Source organism: Nerophis lumbriciformis, linkage group LG26 (genome assembly GCF_033978685.3).
Source record: "Nerophis lumbriciformis linkage group LG26, RoL_Nlum_v2.1, whole genome shotgun sequence".
Taxonomy (NCBI): Eukaryota; Metazoa; Chordata; class Actinopteri; order Syngnathiformes; family Syngnathidae; genus Nerophis; species Nerophis lumbriciformis.
This window is the reverse complement of record NC_084573.2, coordinates 35,099,029-35,122,201: the sequence shown is the minus strand read 5'-3', so window position 1 is coordinate 35,122,201 and position 23,173 is coordinate 35,099,029. Positions and strand designations below refer to the sequence as shown.

General features: G+C 39.3%; 1 protein-coding gene across 1 annotated transcript in view; it reads right to left on the bottom strand.

Moving 5' to 3' along the window:
* ezrb (ezrin b) overlaps nucleotides 1-23,173 on the bottom strand; it is a 168,276-nt gene that overhangs the window by 126,584 nt on the left and 18,519 nt on the right. Inside the window, exon 2 of the mRNA XM_061986985.2 lies at nucleotides 3,046-3,129. Within this exon, the coding sequence (XP_061842969.2) occupies nucleotides 3,046-3,129 (84 nt within the window). The remainder of the gene's footprint in view (nucleotides 1-3,045; nucleotides 3,130-23,173) is intronic.

The following is a 23,173-nucleotide window of genomic DNA, read 5'->3' as shown; positions in this document are numbered from 1 at the left end:
AAGAATTCCACTTTCAAAGCTTCAACAATTAGTTTCCTCAGTTCCCAATCGTTTATTGAGTGTTGTTAAAAGAAAAGGTGATGTAACACAGTGGTGAACATGCCCTTTCCCAACTACTTTGGCACGTGTTGCAGCCATGAAATTCTAAGTTAATTAAAGCTGCAAGCAGCATTGGTCGGGCCCGCGTATTTGGCAGGTGCTAGTCCTGAGTGTCCCAATACTTTTGTCAAGTTTTAGTCCCAAGTGTCCCAATACTTTTGTCAAGTTTTAGTCCCAAGTATCCCAATACTTTTGTCCAGTTTTCGGCCTAAATGTCCCAATACTTTTGTCCAGTGGTAGTCATAAGTGTCCCAATACTTTTGTCTACTTTTAGTCCGAAGTGTCCCAATACTTTTGTCTAGTGTACCTAACTTGTCTGCATTGTGTGGCCACGCTGGTGCTTCCTGCTTTTAAGCAGCCATCTTGAGAAAACAGCAGCGCAGCGGTTCTTTGAAGGCTCATAAAATCAAAACCGGAGCAGTTATAAAAATTATTTCGATAACTTTTATTTGGAAGGGTTCAATCTCTCTCCTGTGTTAGTTTGAAGCCGAAACGACAAACGCGCTCAGAGGAGATAATGTTTGAAGAGAAGTGACCGGTTTATAAAAACATTTTGTTTTGAAGGGGAAATTGCAAACTTCCTGTTGATTTTTGCTGAGGGTTGTCAATCTATGAAAAGTAGGTCTAAGTGAGACCTACATAGAGGTTTTTGTTTCATGTCTCTCTGACTTTCCCAGTGGGAGTTACAGGCAGTTTTGTCATTTTCTTCTTCCGAGGAGCAGTTTTTTCTCCGTTTTATTCAAAAATTGCTGTAGAGCGCAATTTTGAGATTTGGGGTTAGGTTTTTTTATTAGATCGCAATTTTTGCCAGTCCTGATGTGTGTATCAAGTTCGGTGAGTTTTGAAGCATGTTAAGGGGGTCAAATTACAGCTCAAAGAGGCAAAAGTGACTGTTTTTAGTACATTTTTGTCTTGAAGGGGGAATTGCCAACTTCCTGTTGATTTTTGCCCGAGGAAATTAATGAATGAAAAGTAGGTCTAAGTAAGACCTACATAGAGGTTTTTGTTTCATGTCTCTCTGACTTTCCCAGTGGGAGTTACAGGCAGTTTTGTCATTTTTTTCTTCCGAGGAGCAGTTTTTTCTCCGTTTTATTCAAAAATTGCTGTAGAGCGCAATTGTGAGATTTGGGGTTAGGTTTTCTTTATTAGATCGCAATTTTTGCCAGTCCTGATGTGTGTATTAAGTTCGGTGAGTTTTGAAGCATGTTAAGGGGGTCAAATTACAGCTCAAAGAGGCAAAAGTGACTGTTTTTAGTACATTTTTGTCTTGAAGGGGGAATTGCCAACTTCCTGTTGATTTTTGCCCGAGGAAATTAATGAATGAAAAGTAGGTCTAAGTAAGACCTACATAGAGGTTTTTGTTTCATGTCTCTCTGACTTTCCCAGTGGGAGTTACAGGCAGTTTTGTCATTTTTTTCTTCCGAGGAGCAGTTTTTTCTCCGTTTTATTCAAAAATTGCTGTAGAGCGCAATTGTGAGATTTGGGGTTAGGTTTTCTTTATTAGATCGCAATTTTTGCCAGTCCTGATGTGTGTATTAAGTTCGGTGAGTTTTGAAGCATGTTAAGGGGGTCAAATTACAGCTCAAAGAGGCAAAAGTGACTGTTTTTAGTACATTTTTGTCTTGAAGGGGGAATTGCCAACTTCCTGTTGATTTTTGCCCGAGGAAATTAATTAATGAAAAGTAGGTCTAAGTAAGACCTACATAGAGGTTTTTGTTTCATGTCTCTCTGACTTTCCCAGTGGGAGTTACAGGCAGTTTTGTCATTTTTTTCTTCCGAGGAGCAGTTTTTTCTCCGTTTTATTCAAAAATTGCTGTAGAGCGCAATTTTGGGATTTGGGGTTAGGTTTTTTTATTAGATCGCAATTTTTGCCAGTCCTGATGTGTGTATTAAGTTCGGTGAGTTTTGAAGCATGTTAAGGGGGTCAAATTACAGCTCAAAGAGGCAAAAGTGACTGTTTTTAGTACATTTTTGTCTTGAAGGGGGAATTGCCAACTTCCTGTTGATTTTTGCCCGAGGAAATTAATTAATGAAAAGTAGGTCTAAGTAAGACCTACATAGAGGTTTTTGTTTCATGTCTCTCTGACTTTCCCAGTGGGAGTTACAGGCAGTTTTGTCATTTTTTTCTTCCGAGGAGCAGTTTTTTCTCCGTTTTATTCAAAAATTGCTGTAGAGCGCAATTGTGAGATTTGGGGTTAGGTTTTCTTTATTAGATCGCAATTTTTGCCAGTCCTGATGTGTGTATTAAGTTCGGTGAGTTTTGAAGCATGTTAAGGGGGTCAGATTACAGCTCAAAGAGGCAAAAGTGACTGTTTTTAGTACATTTTTGTCTTGAAGGGGGAATTGCCAACTTCCTGTTGGTTTTTGCCCGAGGAAATTAATTAATGAAAAGTAGGTCTAAGTAAGACCTACATAGAGGGTTTTGTTTCATGTCTCTACAACATTCGTACTGGGAGTTATAAGCAGTTTTCTTTCTAGGGGGCGCTAGAGCGCAATTTTAAGTTTTGGGGTTTGGTTTTTTGATAAAAAGTTTTGCCGTATATTACTGGTGAGTTTAGAAGCATGCTAAGGGGGTCAAATTACAGCGCAAAGTTGCGGAAGAATAATAATAATACAACCTTACAAATTTAATAGGTCCTTATGTCCCATTGCATAAGGACTCCCTTTGGGAGTCCTTATACAATGGGCCATGCGGGCCCTAATTAGTATTTGCAAAAAAATAAAAAATAAAGTTTATGAGTTTGAACATCAAATATGTTGTCTTTGTAGTGCATTCAATTGAATATGGGTTGAAAAGGATTTGCAAATCATTGTATTCCGTTTATATTTACATCTAACACAATTTCCCAACTCATATGGAAACGGGGTTTGTATATAGTAGTTGAATTGTTCATTGAATGTAGTGTGAGAGTAGATAGAGGTCAGTGCAGAATGTGTTCAGCACACCTGCTCAAACACAACTTCTCCGGTGGCAGCAGGCAGGACGGCAAACTCCAGCTCTGAGTCCATGGTGTTGACGTTGATGTTGATCTATGGAAGGAAAAAAAAAAAATGCTTTAGTGCTTCTCTTAGATGAGCCAAAACATTGAATGTAATGTTCTGTTGAGTGAGGTCGGTCCCTATAAGGAACTATGGGCCTGATCAACTAATTTTGTGTGCATGTGATCTAGTAAGACTGTGTAAACAATTGATAGGTTGTGCAGACCGCCCTATTTAAATGAGGTTTTTGAACGTACTACGTGGCCGTCACCATGGAGACACTCATTTACTGCACATTTGTGTCATGCTAAGTTATGAAAAATGTAACAGACATCTACACTCTTAGAAATAAAAGTGCTAAGTAGAACCATATATGGTTCTTCGGCTCGTCCTCATAGGAGAACCCTTTTTGGCTCCAGGTAGAACCTTTTTATAAAGGTTCCACCTGGAACCCTTTTGGAGGGTTCTACCATGAACTGTGTGTGTAAGGTTCCACCCAGAACCCCCCATGAGAGGTTCTACAAAGAACCCATGCAGGGAGTTCCACTAAGAACCCTTTCATGTTTCAAGGGTTTCATCTAGACCTGACACAGGGGGGTTCTAAAAACATCCCTTTTCAAAGGTTTTCACCGATAACCGTCTTGTCTTCTGAGGGTTCTATAAAGAACCATATTGTATTCTACGGATCAGTTTAGTTCATATTATATTGTGGTCATTTATCATGTTGACATTGAACAAACATTCAAAACATTTTAATGAGAAATACATTTATTTAAAGATAGGCACCATTATTGGCAAATGTTATCAGGAAGTATGTCCCTGGTGACACTGGATCTTACCCATGCTTTCAACAATCCCTGAAGAACTCTTTCTTCCAAAAACAGTTCTCTGGATCAAAATAGTTCTTACTGGAACCCTTAGTGTTAGTGAGAACCCTTTTAAAACCAATTATTCAGAAAAGGGGTTTTAAAGGGTTCTCTGGATCAAAATGGTTCTTACTGGAACCATTAGCGTTACCAAGAACCCCTGAAACACCCTTTCTTCGGGAAAGGGTTTTTCAGAAGCAAATGGTTCCAGTTAGAACCTCAGCCCTTGTAGAAGAACCCTTTTAGAACCCTTATTTCTAAGAGTGTATGTACCACTTTTTCTGGGCGTTTTAACAGCAGTCCTGCAGTGCATTTATCAATCAATGATCAATCAATCAATGTTTACTTATATAGCCCTAAATCACGAGTGTCTCAAAGGGCTGCACAAGCCACAACGACATCCTCGGTTCAGATCCCACATAAGGGCAAGGAAAAACTCAACCCAGTTGGATGTCAATGAGAATGACAATGAGAAACCTTGGAGAGGACCGCAAATGTGGGTGACCCCCCCCTACAACTGTGCCATCAGCAGTGTCCTCACTTACGGATTTTTAGTGTGCTTTGCTAGCTGCACTAAAGCGAACCAACAGGCCCTCCAGCGAGTGGTTAAAGCGGCGGGGAAAATTACAAGGACGATACTCCCAGAGATGAGTGCCATGTACACAACTCGCTGCCTAAAGCGAGTACACAACATCCTGAAGGACAGATACCACCCAGCACATGGCCTCTTCAACCTTCTACCCTCTGGAAGGAGGTATAGATCAATTCGTGCCGGGACATACTTGCCAACCCTCCCGAAATTCAGCGCCTCTCCCGAAAACCTCCCGGAAGAAAATTTCTCCCGAAAATCTCCCGGAATTCAGCCGGAGCTGGAGGCCACGCCCCCTCCAGCTCCGTGCGGACCTGAGTCCAGTGTTGCGCACACAAGGAGACAAAGCAGAAGAACGAGACCGTAGTCGAAGAGCGCAGGGGAGACACTTCTCCAGGGCCGATGTATGCTCAGGGCAACACCCTTCACCTTGGGTCTCCACAGCGGACGACTTGAGGGTGAATGATGAGTCCAGCGATTAGTTGCAAATCTTGCTTTATTGATTGCTTGCACACAGCCAATCCAACACAAAACCAACTATAGTCCCTCCCCGCACTCACGCTACCGCTGCCTCTCTTCTCTCCCCCACACACTCACTGACGTCACTCACCTCACATGCTGTCACCTATTAAAGGGCCACACACACACACACACATACTCTACTCTCATAACACACAGTACAGTTAGTAGAACAACTGTGTTTTCATTACTGTGTATTTGATAGGTGCCATTGTATTGCATTGTACTTTCAAGTACAACAATGAGTAGATGAGTGTTATGTGTGTGTATATGTGTAAATAAATGAACACTGAAATTCAAGTATAAAATAAAGCTGCAAGCAGCATTGGTCGGGCCCGCGTATTTGGCAGGTGCTAGTCCTAAGTGTCCCAATACTTTTGTTCAGTTTTCGTCATAAGTGTCCCAATACTTTTGTCTACTTTTAGTCCGAATTGTCCCAATACTTTTGTGTAGTGTACCTACCTTGTCTGCATTGTGTGGGCACGCTGGTGCTTCCTGCTTTTAAGCAGCCTTCTTGAAAAAACAGCAGCATCAGCGCAGCGGCTCTTTGAAGGGTCATAAAATCAAAACCGGAGCCGGTATTAAAACTCTTTCGATAACTTTTAATCAAAAGGGTTCAATCTCTCTCCTGTGTTAGTTTGAAGCCGAAACGACAAAACGCGCTCAGAGGAGATAATGTTTGAAGAAAGGTGACCGGTTTTTACAAAAATGTTGTTTTGAAGGGGGAATAGAAAACTTCCTGTTGATTTTTGCTGGGGGTTGTCAATTTATGAAATGTAGGTCTAAGTGAGACCTACATAGAGGTTTTTGTTTCATGTCTCTCCGACCTTCCCAGTGGGAGTTACAGGCAGTTTTGTCATTTTTTTTCTTGCGAGGAGCAGTTTTTTCTGCGTTTTATTAAAAAATTGCGCTAGAGCGCAATTTTGAGATTTGGGGTTAGGTTTTTTTATTAGATCGCAATTTTTGCCAGTCCTGATGTGTGCGTTCAGTTTGGTGAGTTTTGAAGCGTGTTAAGGGGGTCAAATTACAGCTCAAAGAGGCAAAAGTTACTGTTTTTAGTACTTTTTTGTCTTGAAGGGGGAATTGCCAACTTCCTGTTGATTTTAGCCCGAGAATGTACAATTATGAAATGTAGGTCTAAGTCAGGCCTACATAGAGGTTTTTGTTTCATGTCTCTCCGACCTTGCTAGTGGGAGTTACAGGCAGTCTAGTTTTTTTTTTTTCCTGGGGGGCGCTAGAGCACAATTTTGAGTTTTGTGGTTCGTTTTTTTCAAAAAAAGGCAATTTTCGCAGGTCCTGATGTGTGGGTCAAATATGGTGAGTTTTGAAGCATGTTAAGTGGGTCAAATTACAGTTTAATGTGGCGGCGGAAGAATAAAGAATAATAAAACCTTAGAAAAACAATAGGTCCTTATGTCCCATTGCATAAGGACTCCCTTTGGGAGTCCTTTTGCAATGGGCCATGCGGGCCCTAATAAATAAATATATATATAGCTAGAATTCACTGAAAGTCAAGTATTTCATACATATATATATATATACATACCGTATTTTCCGCACTATTAGCCGCACCTAAAAACCACAAATTTACTCAAAAGCTGACAGTGCGGCTTATAACCCGGTGCGCTTTATATATGGATTAATATTAAGATTCATTTTCATAAAGTTTAGGTCTCGCAACTACGGTAAACAGCCGCCATCTTTTTTCCCGGTAGAAGAGGAAGCGCTTCTTCTTCTACGCAAGCAACCGCCAAGGTAAGCACCCGCCCCCATAGAAGAGGAAGCGCTTCTTCTTCTACTGTAAGCAACCACCCGCCCCCGTAGAAGAAGAAGAAGGGCGCGGATATTACGTTTCATTTCCTTTGTGTGTTTACATCTGTAAAGACCACAAAATGGCTCCTACTAAGCGACAGGTTTCCGGTTCATGAAAAGACGCAATCTCTCCATCCGCACACGGACTACTATTTCACAGCAACTGCCTAAAGACTTTCAAGAAAAGCTGGCTACTTTTCGTGCATATTGTAAAAACAAGGTAGCTGAAAAAAAGATCCGGCCAGAGAACATTATCAACATGGACGAGGTTCCACTGACTTTTGATATTCCTGTGAACCGCACTGTGGATACAACGGGAGCACGTACGGTGAATATTCGCACCACAGGGAATGAGAAGTCATCCTTCACTGTGGTTCTAGCTTGCCATGCTAATGGCCAGAAACTTCCACCCATGGTGATATTCAAAAGGAAGACCTTGCCAAAAGAGACCTTTCCAGCCGGCGTCATCATAAAAGCTAACTCGAAGGGATGGATGGATGAAGAAAAGGTGAGCGAGTGGTTAAGGGAAGTTTACGCGAAGAGGCCGGGTGGCTTTTTTCACGCAGCTCCGTCCATGTTGATATACGACTCCATGCGCGCCCACATCACGCTGGTTTTTAATATATTATTAAAGTTTGACTGACCTATCTGACTGTTTTTTTGACATTCCCTTTAGCGCAGTTAGATGCGGCTTATAACACGGGGCGGCTTATAGGTGGACAAAGTTTTGAAATATGCCGTTCATTGAAGGCGCGGCTTATAACCCAGGGCGGCTTATGGTGCGGAAAATACGGTATATGAAATACTCCAGTTGGTAAACAGGGGCGCCGAAAAGGGGGGGTAAAGGAGACGGATTCTAGGGGCCCATGATGGAGGGGGGCCCAGAGAGGCCCCTAATGATGATGAAATTATAATACAGAAAAAATAATGACACTGTGTTGTGTCCCTGCAGTCATTCACAACTCCTCCAACACGAACATTATTGTTTTTGCACTTTTTGGCTTCTTATGAAATAACTTTTTTAAATAGATTCAATCTTGCACGTGGAAAGTTTAAGTGTGGGCTTTAGTTGATACAACAATTCTACGGCGGGGGTGCAGGAGGCGAGCCTCAGCCAGTACGTCTTTTGCAGCCGTTTTATGATCGCTCAGCACAAGAAATACGTTACACACATACAGTTGTTGACAAAATACACTGTACATTATATACCTCAGCTAACTAAACTATGGAAATGTATAATATAGTTCATATAGCAATACAGTCTCACTGCGCAGCAGGCCAGCAGTTGGCCGAGTCCGGAATCCATGTTGAGGCACTGAGTGACGTGCCTCAACTGGCTGCTGTTCACCGCACCGTCTCTTCTCAGTATTTGAACGGCAAATGTGAAAATTCAGCGATTTTGAATAAAAATGATCTAAAACTGGTGAAGTTAAATGGAAAATAACTTTATAGTATAATCACTGGATACATATAACAATTTAATTATTTTTTTTTCTTTTTACATTTTTTTTTTCTTTCCATGATGGCAGGTGAGGCCCCGCCTCACCTGCCTCTAGTGACTGCACGTCACTGGTGTGCTTAGTGATTATATTTGCATTGTGGGCGCTTTGATACTCAGCATACATTCGGCATATGCATGGAGACAGAAATGCCAAATGTCTGTAATTTGGCTCACTTTTGAGACACAGTCCTCTGCTCCCAAGTTTAGTCAATCAGCTGTGTGCTATTAGGTTTGTACACGTAAACCTTAATAATAATAATAATACCTGAGATTTATATAGCGCTTTTCTAAGTACCCAAAGTCGCTTTACATGTAGAACCCATCATTTATTCACACCTGGTGGTGGTAAGCTACTTTCATAGCCACAGCTGCCCTGGGGTAGACTGACGGAAGCGTGGCTGCAATTTGCGCCAACGGCCCCTCCGACCACCACCTATCATTCATCATTCAATTCACCGGTGTGAGTGGCACCGGGGGAAAAGGGTGAAGTGTCCCGCCCAAGGACACAACGGAAGCGATTTTTTTTTTTGGGATGGTAAGAGGCGGGGAGCGAACCTGCAACCCTCAGGTTTCTGGCCTTAAGTTTCTCTACTTTCTGAATGCTGACTGGAGGTCTCGTCTTTCTCGGACAATGGCTAATGCAGTGCTGGCTATAAAGTGCTCTTTATAACGTTTCGATATTTTGCCCAACCACTACGAAATTTGGTACATATATTTGGACTTCACAAGTCCATAAGATTTGAGCAAAAATGTGTTTAAAAACGTGGCTACCATGGACTACGTCTCGAGCCATGGGACCTACAAAAACTACAGTAGTTGCACATAAATCATCAATGATTATAAAACTTTGATGATATCAGTATCAAACATATGCTGTAATGTCTTCGAATGTATTTTAAGCATAACCCATAGGTGGTAACACAAATATTCAAATGGGTATACAGCAGAGGTGGGACCAAGTCATTGTTTTGCAAGTCACAAGTAAGTCTCAAGTCTTTGCCCTCAAGTCCGAGTCAAGTCCCGAGTCAAGACAGGCAAGCCCCGAGTCAAGTCCAAAGTCAAGACTGGAAAGTCTCAAGTCAAGTCCTAAGTCCTGCATTTTGAGTTTCGAGTCCTTTCAAGTCCTTTTAACCACAGACTAATATATTAACACAGATTGTGTATGCTTTTCAAACGCTGTATTTATTTATTAAAACAAGTGCATTTTAAATTGCAGGAAAGAAAATTGTGCTGACATTGCACTTTATAATAGCACTATTAACCAGTCATTTTAAACATTTAACTCATTCCTTTACAGAACAAACACATTGAAAAATAAAGTGCAAATGTACTTATTTGTACAAAAGTGTTAACATTGAAAAAACATGACATATACGTGAACATAACAAAAAAGTTGTACTTTTTATATGTCAGGGCCCTATGCTGCATTGCATTTGCAAAAGACCAAATTAGCCAAGAGTCTGTCAGTCATTTGTGCACGATGGGGGCGTAGTATTTATTTTACCTTTATTTTACTATTTTTGTCTTTTTTTAGGTGGCTAAAATACGCGGTGCTGCTGACCGCCGTCTAACGTTACGTGTGATATATTGACTAACGTAACCCTGCTTAAAAAAAATCACTGAACAAAAAGTATGAATAAGGTAGTGAACTGCAACAGATTCCCGTGTTTGCAATAACGTTATAACGTTAGCAGTGAGTTTACAGCCTCACTGATTTAACTACACAGCAAATAAAAGTCACGTTACTTAGCCAATAAACGTTATCTTACATTCAAAACTTACCCTTCTTTGTGCAACTTCAAATGCCGGACGAAGTTGGAAGTTGTTGCCTCTCCATCAGTAATTTTCGAACCGCATGTGTTGCATACTGCAAACCGTTTTGTGTTGACCACCTCGTAATTTTTATACCCAAACGAAATTATTTTAGGTATCATTTTTTGTTCACTGGCGTGTGGTTTGGACATGTCTTCTTCGTTGGTTGTCCTGCAATTTGATTGGATGAATGCTGTGTGATGAAAACAAAGTAGATCTAATTTGATTGGCTGTTGTACTGAGAGCACACCAGCTGACACACGCAACGCTGATAGACAAGTACACAATGAAAAATACGGAGCGCTCCCGAATAACTTTTTCATCTTTGGGTTTTGGGGAAAGTAGCAAGTCATGTCAATTCAAAAGGCTCAAGTCCAAGTGAAGTCACAAGTCATTGATGTTAAAGTCTAAGTCGAGTTGCAAGTCTTTTTACATTTTGTCAAGTCGAGTCTAAAGTCATCAAATTCATGACTCGAGTCTGACTCGAGTCCAAGTCATGTGACTCGAGTCCACACCTCTGGTATACAGTGCAAAAGTGCTTAAAAAATATTGACAGAGGTTATTGAATATTATTGAAATGGACAACAAAGGAGGTCAGCAGTGCCATGCAGAGGTTCTGGTGGCATCTTTCATCTCGAGTCCATTGTGAGAGGTGGTGACAAACATCTCAACTGACGGTTTTAGAAAGCGCATGTTCGGAGGAGACTGCACGGAAACAGCAGTCGAAACACGGCACAGTTTTGTATAATGCTGCCATGGATGAGTAGAGGAGAGTTTGGAATTGTGGCATGGTGACTGTCAGTGTTGGGTTAGTTACTGAAAACCAGTAACTAGTTACAGTTACTAGTTACTTTATTTCAAAAGTAACTCGGTTACTAACTCAGTTACTTACACCAAAGAGTAATGCGTTACTGTGAAAAGTAACTATTTAGTTACTTCTTTTGTTCCCCCTTTTTTTAAGGTTCCCATTAATGCCCTTTTAGCCTTCATTTCAGTACTGTTATTGCACTGGAGAATAGGGAGGTCCCGATCCAGGTTTTTGCACTTCCGATCCGATACCGATATTGTTTTTGCATTTCCGATCCGATACCGATACTGACCGATACTGGCCTATCCGAGCATGTATTAAAGTTTAAAGTCAATTAGCCTACTTAGTTGTCAGAATCATGTTGAAAAGGGTTTTAGTACTCTTGATAACAACTAGCCAGCTGAATTAGGGGAGTTTGAATAATACACAATGGTTGGTAACAAGAAACTGACCTGTTTATTCAAGCATAAACACAAAATAGACAAAATTATACATGACAAACAGAAATGGCATCATTGAACTAGGGCTGGGTGATATGGCCTTTTTTTAATATTGCCGATACACAATATATATGTGGATATTTTGCCTTAGCCTTGAATGAACACTTGATGCATATAATCACAGCAGTATGATGATTCTATGTGTTTTGATTGATTGATTGAGACTTTTATTAGTAGGTTGCACAGTGAAGTACATATTCCGTACAATTGACCACTAAATGGTAACACCCCAATAAGTTTTTCAACTTGTTTAAGTCGGGGTCCACTTAAATTGATTCATCATACAGATATATACTATCAGATATATACTATCATCATAATACAGTCATCACACAAGATAATCACATTGAATTATTTAAATTTTTTTTAATCCAGGGTGTGGAGGGGGGCGCCGGATGTAAGTGTCAAAAAGACAGCCAAAAGAGTTTGATATGAGAATAAATCTAAAGTTAAAATATAGGGTAGAAATGCATCCATTTGCAGGAAATGTAGTCTTGATTTTCAAAATGTTCTTTCAAGGCTTGCATGTCTACATTAAAACATTCTTCTTCATACTGCATTAATATATGCTACTTTTAAACTTTCATGCAGAGAAGGAAATCACAACTAAAAAAATCACTAATTTTTTCGTACGGTGTTGATGTGGACATTTTTGCCTCGGCATTTTGATGGTGTGGACGTGTGGCACCGAATGGAGATAAGCGTCTCGACAGACGTCACAATATTTGAACAATGATGACGAAAACTGTTTTCTCTGTCGTGTCCGTGTGTCGAAAATTGTTATGCGCTTATTTTTTTATTTGATTTTGTGCGTGGCATAGATTTGCTATGCGCAGAGGACGCTTAAACAGTGCGCAATTGCACAGGCGAGCACCTTAGAGGGAGCGTTGCTTGCACGGCTGCGCTAGCATCACAGCTAACGTTAGCCATGCTGCTACCTCTCTGCTCGGGGAGGACGTATACGTATGTGACGTATGACACAGGAAAGAGTGAGAAGAGCCTGTCGTGTAATGCCAGCACCTAAAAGCAGCTGCGTGAGAATTCACAGACCTGTGGATGTGTTGAAGGTGTGCTGGAAAATGCGGAACGGAAATTACGGAGCAGCAGAAAAATGGAATGTATTATTTAAATCGGTGCGTTGGAAAACACGGACCAGAGTTTTTTTTTAAACTGGATCTGGATTGGCATTTTCCCATGCCTTGCCGATACGCAATTTTTGGCAAATATCGGCAGCCGATCCGATCCAAATATCGGATCGGGACATCCCTACTGGAGAATAAAACAATGTGTTGATCAACTTGACATGCATTTGCATCACTGAACTCAGAAAGCAATGTGGTCTACATACAACACACAAAGACAAAGATATGTTTCAAAGGGCCAATTTATTTCAGGCCAGAACAAATTGACACAACTATTTTAAATAGCTGCAACATAATGGCACTTTAACTTTAACTTTAAGTAGATAGGATCTTTGATCCAAGACACAACTTACATTTAACTAAAATGTTATTTTCTTTGTGCTCGACAAAAGTATTGAGAATGTCTCCATGTTAAAAAACTCGACTTCTGGCTTCGCCATGATGTCTTGTTAGTTGTTATGAGAGTAGCGTATGTGTGTGTGTGTGTGTGTGTGTGTGTGGCCCTTTAAGATATGACAGCATGTGAGGTGAGTGACATCAGTGAGTTAGTGGGCGAGAGAGGTGAGGGAACGCCGACAGTGAGTGCGTGCAGGTGCTCTAGCTTGGTGGATGGCTGCGTCCAATAAAGTCACAAAGTTGCAACAAACCGCCGGTCTCGTCATTCACCCTCAGCTGTAAAGACCCACTGCCCCGAAGCCCCGAAGACGTACATAGGCCCTGGAGGAACGTCTCCCCTGTGCTCCTCAACTGCGGTACGGGAGTCCCCCCCGCCCCCACCCACACAAAGCACGCCTTTTCTTTTCCACCGCAGCGCTGCAATAAAACACTCAGATCTTCTGTTTCAAGCCGATACTACATGAAAAATAACGTAAAAATAACGCAGTAACGCATCATGTAGTAACGGTAACTGAGTTACTACATATATAAAATAACGCGTTAGATTACTAGTTACCGCCGAAACTAACGACGTTACACTAAGTAACGCGTTAGTCCCAACACCGGTGACTGTAATGGTGCACATATGTTCAGGAGAACTTGTAGTCTGGTTTTGACTCACAGCTAAAAGGCAAAAAAGTAAGAAGGTGGTGAAATACAGCCTCCACGTTATAACAGCCAGACAAAGAAACCCTTTGAGCTGCAGGTCTGCTGCTATTACCTGCTCACAAACTGGAGCTTGCTGTTTTTAATGAGGTAGGAAAAGCTCAGACATAGAGGCTACCCTTAATACTGCTGCATGCACATTTATGCCCAAGACCAGAATTTAATTTACCATAAACTCAGAGTATGACACATAGGCTAAAAACAAAAATGTACCTATAAATCAACATTTTGTTTTTGAGCAACCTTATTTGGGGGTAAAGTTCAGACTTGGTACCTAACTTTGGTCATGGTTGGTATTTGTTTTGGATATACTTTTACCACGTTAAGCAGATCTTCCCATTCGACAGTACATATTGTAAGCCACAGAACATGTCTAAATGTATGTATATTATTATTTTTTATGACATGATAGCTGATGGGACAACAGCAGGGTGGGTTCTAATCTCTGTTGGAGCATTTCTGACTAAATCAGAGACTAAACCATGAACTATTTTGAGACAGCCTTGGTCCAAAGGCCTTTTGACAGCAGCATATTAAGAAGAAAGAAGAAAAGACACAGAAGAGAGTGTAGGAATTATCGAGGCATCTCTCTCTTAGCCATCGTCAGTAAAATCTTGTCAAGAATGCTTCTGAACAGGTTGAATGAACAGATCTTGCCAGAGGTACTTCCAGAAACTCAATGTGGTACTTTAACTTAACTTTAACTTTACACATACAAACTGTAGCACACAAAAAAGCACATTTAATAATGGTCTTACCTTTACTTATAAAATAAGTCCATGAGCCGCTGTTGTACTGGATTAATGCACCCCCTGACGAGAGTGTTATATCAACTAAAGCCCTCACTTCAACTTTCCACGTGCAAGATTGAATCTATTTAAAAAAGTGTAACCGAGGGTTTATAAATGTCGCCTATACTGTATGAAACTACAAAATAACAAACACGGAGGCTCCAGTTTACACGAGGACCACTTTATTTACCTTCTTTCAAAAACCTCCGCTCCACTCCGTGTCAAAATTCCGCTCTTAGCGCCTTCAAAATAAGAGCTCAAGGCATATACTGTATAACAGCGCATAACAGGAACTTAACATCACAAAGAGGAAAGCCCATAAAAATAGGTTACAAAAGTTATTTAATAAGAAGCCAAAAAGTGCAAAAACAATAATGTTCGTGTTGGAGGAGTTGTGAATAAGGTACACCTGCAGTCTGCAGGTGTACCTAATGTTGTGGCCCTGCAGTCATTCACAACTCCTCCAACACGAACATTATTATTTTTGCACTTTTTGACTTCTTATGAAATAACTTTTTTAAATAGATTCAATCTTGCATGTGGAAAGTTTAAGTGTGGGCTTTAGTTGATATACCACTCCCATCAGGGGTTGCCGTGCATTCTACGGCGGGGGTGCAGGAGGCGGGGTTACTGAAGCCTCAGCCAGTGCGTCTTTTGCAGCCGTTTTATGATCGCTCAGCACAAGAAATACGTTACACACATACAGTTGTTGACAAAATACACTGTACATTATATACCTCAGCTAACTAAACTATGGAAATGTATAATATAATTCATATAGCAATACAGTCTCACTGCACAGCAGGCCAGCAGTTAGCCGAGTCCGCAATCCATGGTGAGGCACAACGCAGTGACGTGCCTCAACTGGCTGCTGTTCACCGCACCGTCTCTTCTCAGTATTTGAACGGCAAATGTGAAAATTCAGCGATTTTAAATAAAAAATAATCTAAAACGGGTGAAGTTAAATGGAAAATAACTTTATAGTATAATCACTGCATACATATAACAATTTAATTAAAAAAAAATTCATTTTCCTTTTTTTTCTTTTCTTTCCATGCCTCTAGTGACTGCACGTCACATACATACACACACACACACACATACATATATATATATATATATATACATATTACATATATACACATATATATGTAATGTATGTGTAAAAAAAAATTCATTTTCCTTTTTTTTCTTTTCTTTCCATGATGGCAGGTGAGGCCCCGCCTCATCTGCCTCTAGTGACTGCACGTCACATACATACACACACACACACATACATATATATATATATATATATATACATATTACATATATACACATATATATGTAATGTATGTGTACATATTTATTTATATACTGTACATATTCATATTATATTAATATAATGGATACATAATTAATGATTCATATAATTGGATATTAAGAGTATGTGAAAGTTCGACTTCTACCTTGTTCACTTCCGTGACGACCTCCTTAAAGTCTTGTAATCATTTAGAAATACCAAACAGCTAAAATGCCCAAACATGGATAAGTGTGGACTGTGTTTTGCATATTTTCCCATCACGCATTGTAGTGGCTTTACATGAATGTCATTTTGAATTATGTGTAATGCGTGAACAATATTTTATAATAACAAAGTCCATGAGCAGTTTGTGTTGTGTGACCATGTGTGTTGACTTCCTGTCTTAGTCGCAGTTTGCACCATGAGTGGAAAAGGTTGTTTGGATTGGGTCACCTCAGTAAATGATGTGCACACTTTAAATGATCATTGATCTGATTTACTCACATGAATGTGGTAAGTTTTTAGCAATTCAACTGACAAATTTCAGGGAAAACACAAGTTTTTCAGGTTATCAAGTGATGTGCTTTCCACAAGCTCAGATCCACATTAAAGACAAGCAAATGAAGAATTGCATAATGTTGTCATGAATTATCAGGGCCGGAAACACTAACAATAGGAATGTAAGGGTGGAACGCTGTTGATAGTGATCACGCCTTGAAGGGTAATGTCATAGATGCCTTTCTTGCTTACCTGATATGGTTTCATACGTGAAACGTGACTCATTAAAGACACATCAAGATGACTTATTCCATAAATGTGGCTACTCTGTCCTCTTTGTATGTCATTATTAAAGTCTCTTTTGTGTATGTACTAAGCTTTAAAACGGGAGTGTCTAAAGAACTCTAGAGGTTTTAATCCCCTGGGACATATTTTACAAATTAAATCACACAGTCCGTATCAGAGCTAATAACAAGCAATAGCTATTTGTTTAAAATAACACAAAATAATATATAATATAAATGAAAATATGATATATTCATATTCCACCTAAACCAAGTCAATCCTTTACTTCAGCCTGAAATACACATCCCAAATATGAATATTGTGTGTTGTAACCCATTAAAAGCCACTATGTTCCCATAGCTCCACTGTTTGAGCTACATAAGAACAAAACTAAAAGAGAAACCAACTGAAATTGGCACTTGTTTTACATATACACACGTTTATCATTTCAGCAGGAAGGCAACAAACTTTTTGCTGCATGCTTTGAATGGGAAAAAGTAGCACCATCTGGTGGATAGTTATAAAGAATCAAATTGAAATCTTAACATAAAAGATTGCATGAGCTTATGTTCATTAAATGTGGATTAAAAATGTGAATTTCAATGGGACATTTTCTGTCGCAGGGAAAGAATGTGTTGTATTTTTCCGTGGCTTTGCCATATTAAGCTAAATTAAAAAACAAAGATGACAACTCTAAATTGTAGTCAAATGCGGTCCTTTGACACCGACAGTCAGGGCCGGCCCGTGGCATAGGCCGTATAGGCAAATGCTAAGGGCGCCGTCCATCAGGGGGCGCCACGCCAGTGCCACAAATGTTGGAGAAAAAAAAAAGGAAAAAAAAGTCGGTACTATTATTTCTAAATACAAAAAATAATCCCACGTTAATTAAAATGCAAAGTAAAGCCTATTAAATAGAAATATTATTTGTTACAACATTACCCCCCCCCCCCCCCGCACGGTGCGCCCCCTCCCTTCCCGTATCATGACTCTTTTTGGACGTCACCACATCAAAAAATCAACACAAGATGTCAAAACGGCCAAAACTGTCAGGTGCCCAGGGAAGAAAAAAGAGAAAAGAAGAGGTAGCAGGTAGGTAACGTTAGCCTACATGAAATTATTTGTCTGTTACAGAATGTGATAGTAACCTGGTTTTTTAGCATTAAGCTAATGTTACATGATTCGGCAATTGCTAATCAATAAATAGCTAGTTCTGTTTTAACGTCGGGTTAATATTGTGGAGGGGGCTAAATTGTTATGGAAAATAATAATGTAACGTTAGGTAATTACAGTACTCCCACCTTACATTCCTCAGGGACATTTGTATTAGATCTTTTAAGCAGGTGTTTTTTGTTTACATTGTTATTGCCTTCTGGTTAGCTAATGTTTGCCCTGCAGGTAATAGTCACTTTTCCACCCCTTTATATATTAGGTATAGTTGTAAGTAAAAAAAAAAGGTCAAAGACAAAGCTATTCGGCTTCTTGTGAGTATATACACTTCACTGCCGATGTGGGGGGGCGCCACCTAAAATCTTGCCTAGGGCGCCAGATTGGTTAGGGCCGGGCCTGCCGACAGTATATTCATTTCGAGTAGTCTATACGGAATTTTGCACGCCTTTTTGTGATTGCCTGAATTTGCGACAGCTTTTTCAAAGAATTTGCCGAATGTTTTTCAGAGTTGCGGCAAAAGTTGCAAGGTTTTGAGACTTTTTTTTTTTTTCATTAAACTGTGATTTTAAGAATTTCTTATCAATTTTGTTTAGGTTTTTCTTGTTACCTTAACCACAAAAAGCACAAGATTACGACAAAAATTTAAAAACATTGACTTTATTTGTGTATGACTTGTTTTACGGACTTAAAAGTAGACACTGAATGGCAGTAAAAGCACATACTCAGAGCTCGTTGTCTAATAATTGCTGTGCTGTTTTTTTTTAGTTATAACTAATGAGTTTGGAATTTGCAAGCTTTTTTTTGCGATTGCCTGATTTTGCGGCAGCTTTTTCAGAGTTGCAGCAAAAGTTGTGAGGTTCTGAAACTTAATTTTTTTCATTAAACTGTGATTTTAAGAATATCTTATCAATTTTGTTTAGGTTTTTCTTGTTACCTTAACCTCAAAAAGCACAAGATTACGACAAAAATTGAAAAACATTGACTTTATTTGTGTTTGACTTGTTTTACGGACTTAAAAGTAGACACTGAATGGCAGTAAAAGCACATACTTAGAGCTCGTTGTCTAATAATCGCTGTGCTGTTTTTTTTTAGTTAAAACTAATGAGTTTGGAATTTGCAAGATTTTTTGCGATTGCCTGATTTTGCGGCAACTTTTTCAGAGTTGCAGCAAAAGTTGTGAGGTTCTGAAACTTAATTTTTTTCATTAAACTGTGATTTTAAGAATTTCTTATCAATTTTGTTTAGGTTTTTCTTGTTACCTTAACCTCAAAAAGCACAAGATTACGACAAAAATTGAAAAAAATTAACTTTATTTGTGTATGACTTGTTTTACGGACTTAAAAGTAGACACTGAATGGCAGTAAAAGCACATACCGTATTTTCCGCACTATTATCCGCACCTAAAAACCACAAATTTACTCAAAAGCTGACAGTGCGGCTTATAACCCGGTGCGCTTTATATATGGATTAATATTAAGATTCATTTTCATAAAGTTTAGGTCTCGCAACTACGGTAAACAGCCGCCATCTTTTTTCCCCGTAGAAGAGGAAGTGCTTCTTCTTCTACGCAAGCAACCGCCAAGGTAAGCACCCGCCCCCATAGAACAGGAAGCGCTTCTTCTTCTACTGTAAGCAACCACCCGCCCCCGTAGAAGAAGAAGAAGCGCGCGGATATTACGTTTCATTTCCTTTGTGTGTTTACATCTGTAAAGACCACAAAATGGCTCCTACTAAGCGACAGGTTTCCGGTTCATGAAAAGACGCAATCTCTCCATCCGCACACGGACTACTATTTCACAGCAACTGCCTAAAGACTTTCAAGAAAAGCTGGCTACTTTCCGTGCATATTGTAAAAACAAGATAGCTGAAAAAAAGATCCGGCCAGAGAACATAATCAACATGGACGAGGTTCCACTGACTTTTGATATTCCTGTGAACCGCACTGTGGATACAACGGGAGCACGTACGGTGAATATTCGCACCACAGGGAATGAGAAGTCATCCTTCACTGTGGTTCTAGCTTGCCATGCTAATGGCCAGAAACTTCCACCCATGGTGATATTCAAAAGGAAGACCTTGCCAAAAGAGACCTTTCCAGCCGGCGTCATCATAAAAGCTAACTCGAAGGGATGGATGGATGAAGAAAAGGTGAGCGAGTGGTTAAGGGAAGTTTACGCGAAGAGGCCGGGTGGCTTTTTTCACGCAGCTCCGTCCATGTTGATATACGACTCCATGCGCGCCCACATCACGCTGGTTTTTAATATATTATTAAAGTTTGACTGACCTATCTGACTGTTTTTTTGACATTCCCTTTAGCGCAGTTAGATGCGGCTTATAACACGGGGCGGCTTATAGGTGGACAAAGTTTTGAAATATGCCGTTCATTGAAGGCGCGGCTTATAACCCAGGGCGGCTTATGGTGCGGAAAATACGGTACTTAGAGCTCGTTGTCTAATAATTGCTGTGCTGTTTTTTTTTAGTTATAACTAATGAGTTTGGAATTTGCAAGCTTTTTTTGCGATTGCCTGATTTTGCGGCAGCTTTTTCCAGAGTTGCAGCAAAAGTGGTGAGGTTCTGAAACTTAATTTTTTTCATTAAACTGTGATTTTAAGAATTTGTTATTAATTTTTTTTTAGGTTTTTCTTGTTACTTTAACCAAAAAAAAACACAATATTACAACAAAATTTGAAAAACAAACACTGTATTCATGTTTTACTTATTTTATAGACTTAAGTTAAATGTAGACACTAGATGGCAGTAAAAGCACATACCGTATTTTTCGGACTATAAGTCGCAGTTTTTTTCATAGTTTGGCCGGGGGTGCGACTTATACTCAGGAGCGACTTATGTGTGAAATTATTAACACATTAGCGTAAAATATCAAATAATATTATTGATCTCATTCACGTAAGAGACTAGACGTATAAGATTTCATGGGATTTAGCGATTAGGAGTGACAGATTGTTTGGTAAACGTATAGCATGTTCTATATGTTATAGTTATTTGAATGACTCTTACCATAATATGTTACGTTAACATACCAGTTGGTTATTTATGCCTCATATAACGTACACTTATTCAGCCTGTTGTTCACTATTCTTTATTTATTTTAAATTGCCTTTCAAATGTCTATTCTTGCTGTTGGCTTTTATCAAATAAATTTCCCCCAAAAATGTGACTTATACTCCAGTGCAACTTATACATGTTTTTTTTCCTTCTTTATTATGCATTTTCGGCCGGTGCGACTTATACTCCGGAGAGACTTATACTCCGAAAAATGGGGTACTCAGAGCTTATTGTCTAATTGTTGTACAGTTTTAAATGATTTATACCTAATAAGTTTGGAATTTGCAAGCTTTTTTTTGATTACCTGACTTTGCAGCAGCTTTTTTGGAGAGTTGCGACAAAAGTTGCGAGGTTTTGTGGCATTTTTTTAAATTAAAAATTGTGATTTTACGAACTTGTTATAAAAAAATATATATATATATTGTAACCTTAACCTTAAAAAGCACATGATTAGATCAAAAACATTAAATAAATACTGTAGTGATGTTTTACTCGTTTTATAGACCTACAAATCGACACTAGATAGCAGTAAAAGCACATACTCGGAGCTCTTTGTCTAATTGCTGTGCAATTTTAATAAATTATGACTGACCTTTCTATATATGGTATGATTATCGCAGATGCAATTTTCTAATCCAATTTGAATAATAAGATGTTGAGACTGACTGGGTGGATTAAAAGCTTGCTTCTCTGGAACTGTAATCATGTTGGTAGGAATTTGTAAATGGGTGGGTAGATTTTCAAAAATATATTTATTTTTTTGTAATTGCAACGTAACATATTTTGTATATTATATGTTGATGTATATTTTAACTGTGGGTCCCTATCCATAAGCTCTATAATTCTAGGGACTCCATTTTTACACAACAAACTCAAATAATAACAAAACTGTAATATAATGATCACGTCTTTAAATAAGCAAATAAACGATAGTAATAATCAGAGGTGGGACCAAGTCATTGTTTTGCAAGTCACAAGTAAGTCTCAAGTCTTTGCCCTCAAGTCCGAGTCAAGTCCCGAGTCAAGACAGGCAAGCCCCGAGTCAAGTCCAAAGTCAAGACTGGAAAGTCTCAAGTCAAGTCCTAAGTCCTGCATTTTGAGTTTCGAGTCCTTTCAAGTCCTTTTAACCACAGACTAATATATTAACACAGATTGTGTATGCTTTTCAAACGCTGTATTTATTTATTAAAACAAGTGCATTTTACATTGCAGGAAAGAAAATTGTGCTGACATTGCACTTTATAATAGCACTATTAACCAGTCATTTTAAACATTAACTCATTCCTTTACAGAACAAACACACTGAAAAATAAAGTGCAAATGTACTTATTTGTACAAAAGTGTTAACATTGAAAAAACATGACATACACGTGAACATAACAAAAAAGTTGTACATTTTATATGTCAGGGCCCTATGCTGCATTGCATTTGCAAAAGACCAAATTAGCCAAGAGTCTGTCAGTCATTTGTGCACGATGGGGGCGTAGTATGATGCCACCATGGCTGAAAACTCGCTCCACTGGAGCACTGGAGGCAGGCACTGCCAAGACTCTCATGGCCACTCGGAACAGTGAAGGAAGAGTCTTCATGTTCAATGCCCAGAACAAAAGGGGGGAGAGAGTTGTTTTGGGTTGGTGCACTACTTGTAAGTGTATCTTGTGTTTTTTATGTTGATTTAATTAAAAAAAGAAAAAAGAAAAAATTATTTCTTGTGCGGCCCGATACCAATCGATCCACGGACCAGTACCGGGCCACGGCCCGGTGGTTGGGGACCACTGAGGTAAACAACCAACAGTATGTCAGAAAGCTAGCTAAAACGGTACACATATTCATAATATAGTATACATTTTAACTGACCTTTATTTTACTATTTTTGTCTTTTTTTAGGTGGCTAAAATACGCGGTGCTGCTGACCGCCGTCTAACGTTACGTGTGATATATTGACTAACGTAACCCTGCTTAAAAAAAATCACTGAACAAAAAGTATGAATAAGGTAGTGAACTGCAACAGATTCCCGTGTTTGCAATAACGTTATAACGTTAGCAGTGAGTTTACAGCCTCACTGATTTAACTACACAGCAAATAAAAGTCACGTTACTTAGCCAATAAACGTTATCTTACATTCAAAACTTACCGTTCTTTGTGCAACTTCAAATGCCGGACGAAGTTGGAAGTTGTTGCCTCTCCATCAGTCATTTTCGAACCGCATGTGTTGCATACTGCAAACCGTTTTGTGTTGACCACCTCGTAATTTTTATACCCAAACGAAATTATTTTAGGTATCATTTTTTGTTCACTGGCGTGTGGTTTGGACATGTCTTCTTCGTTGGTTGTCCTGCAATTTGATTGGATGAA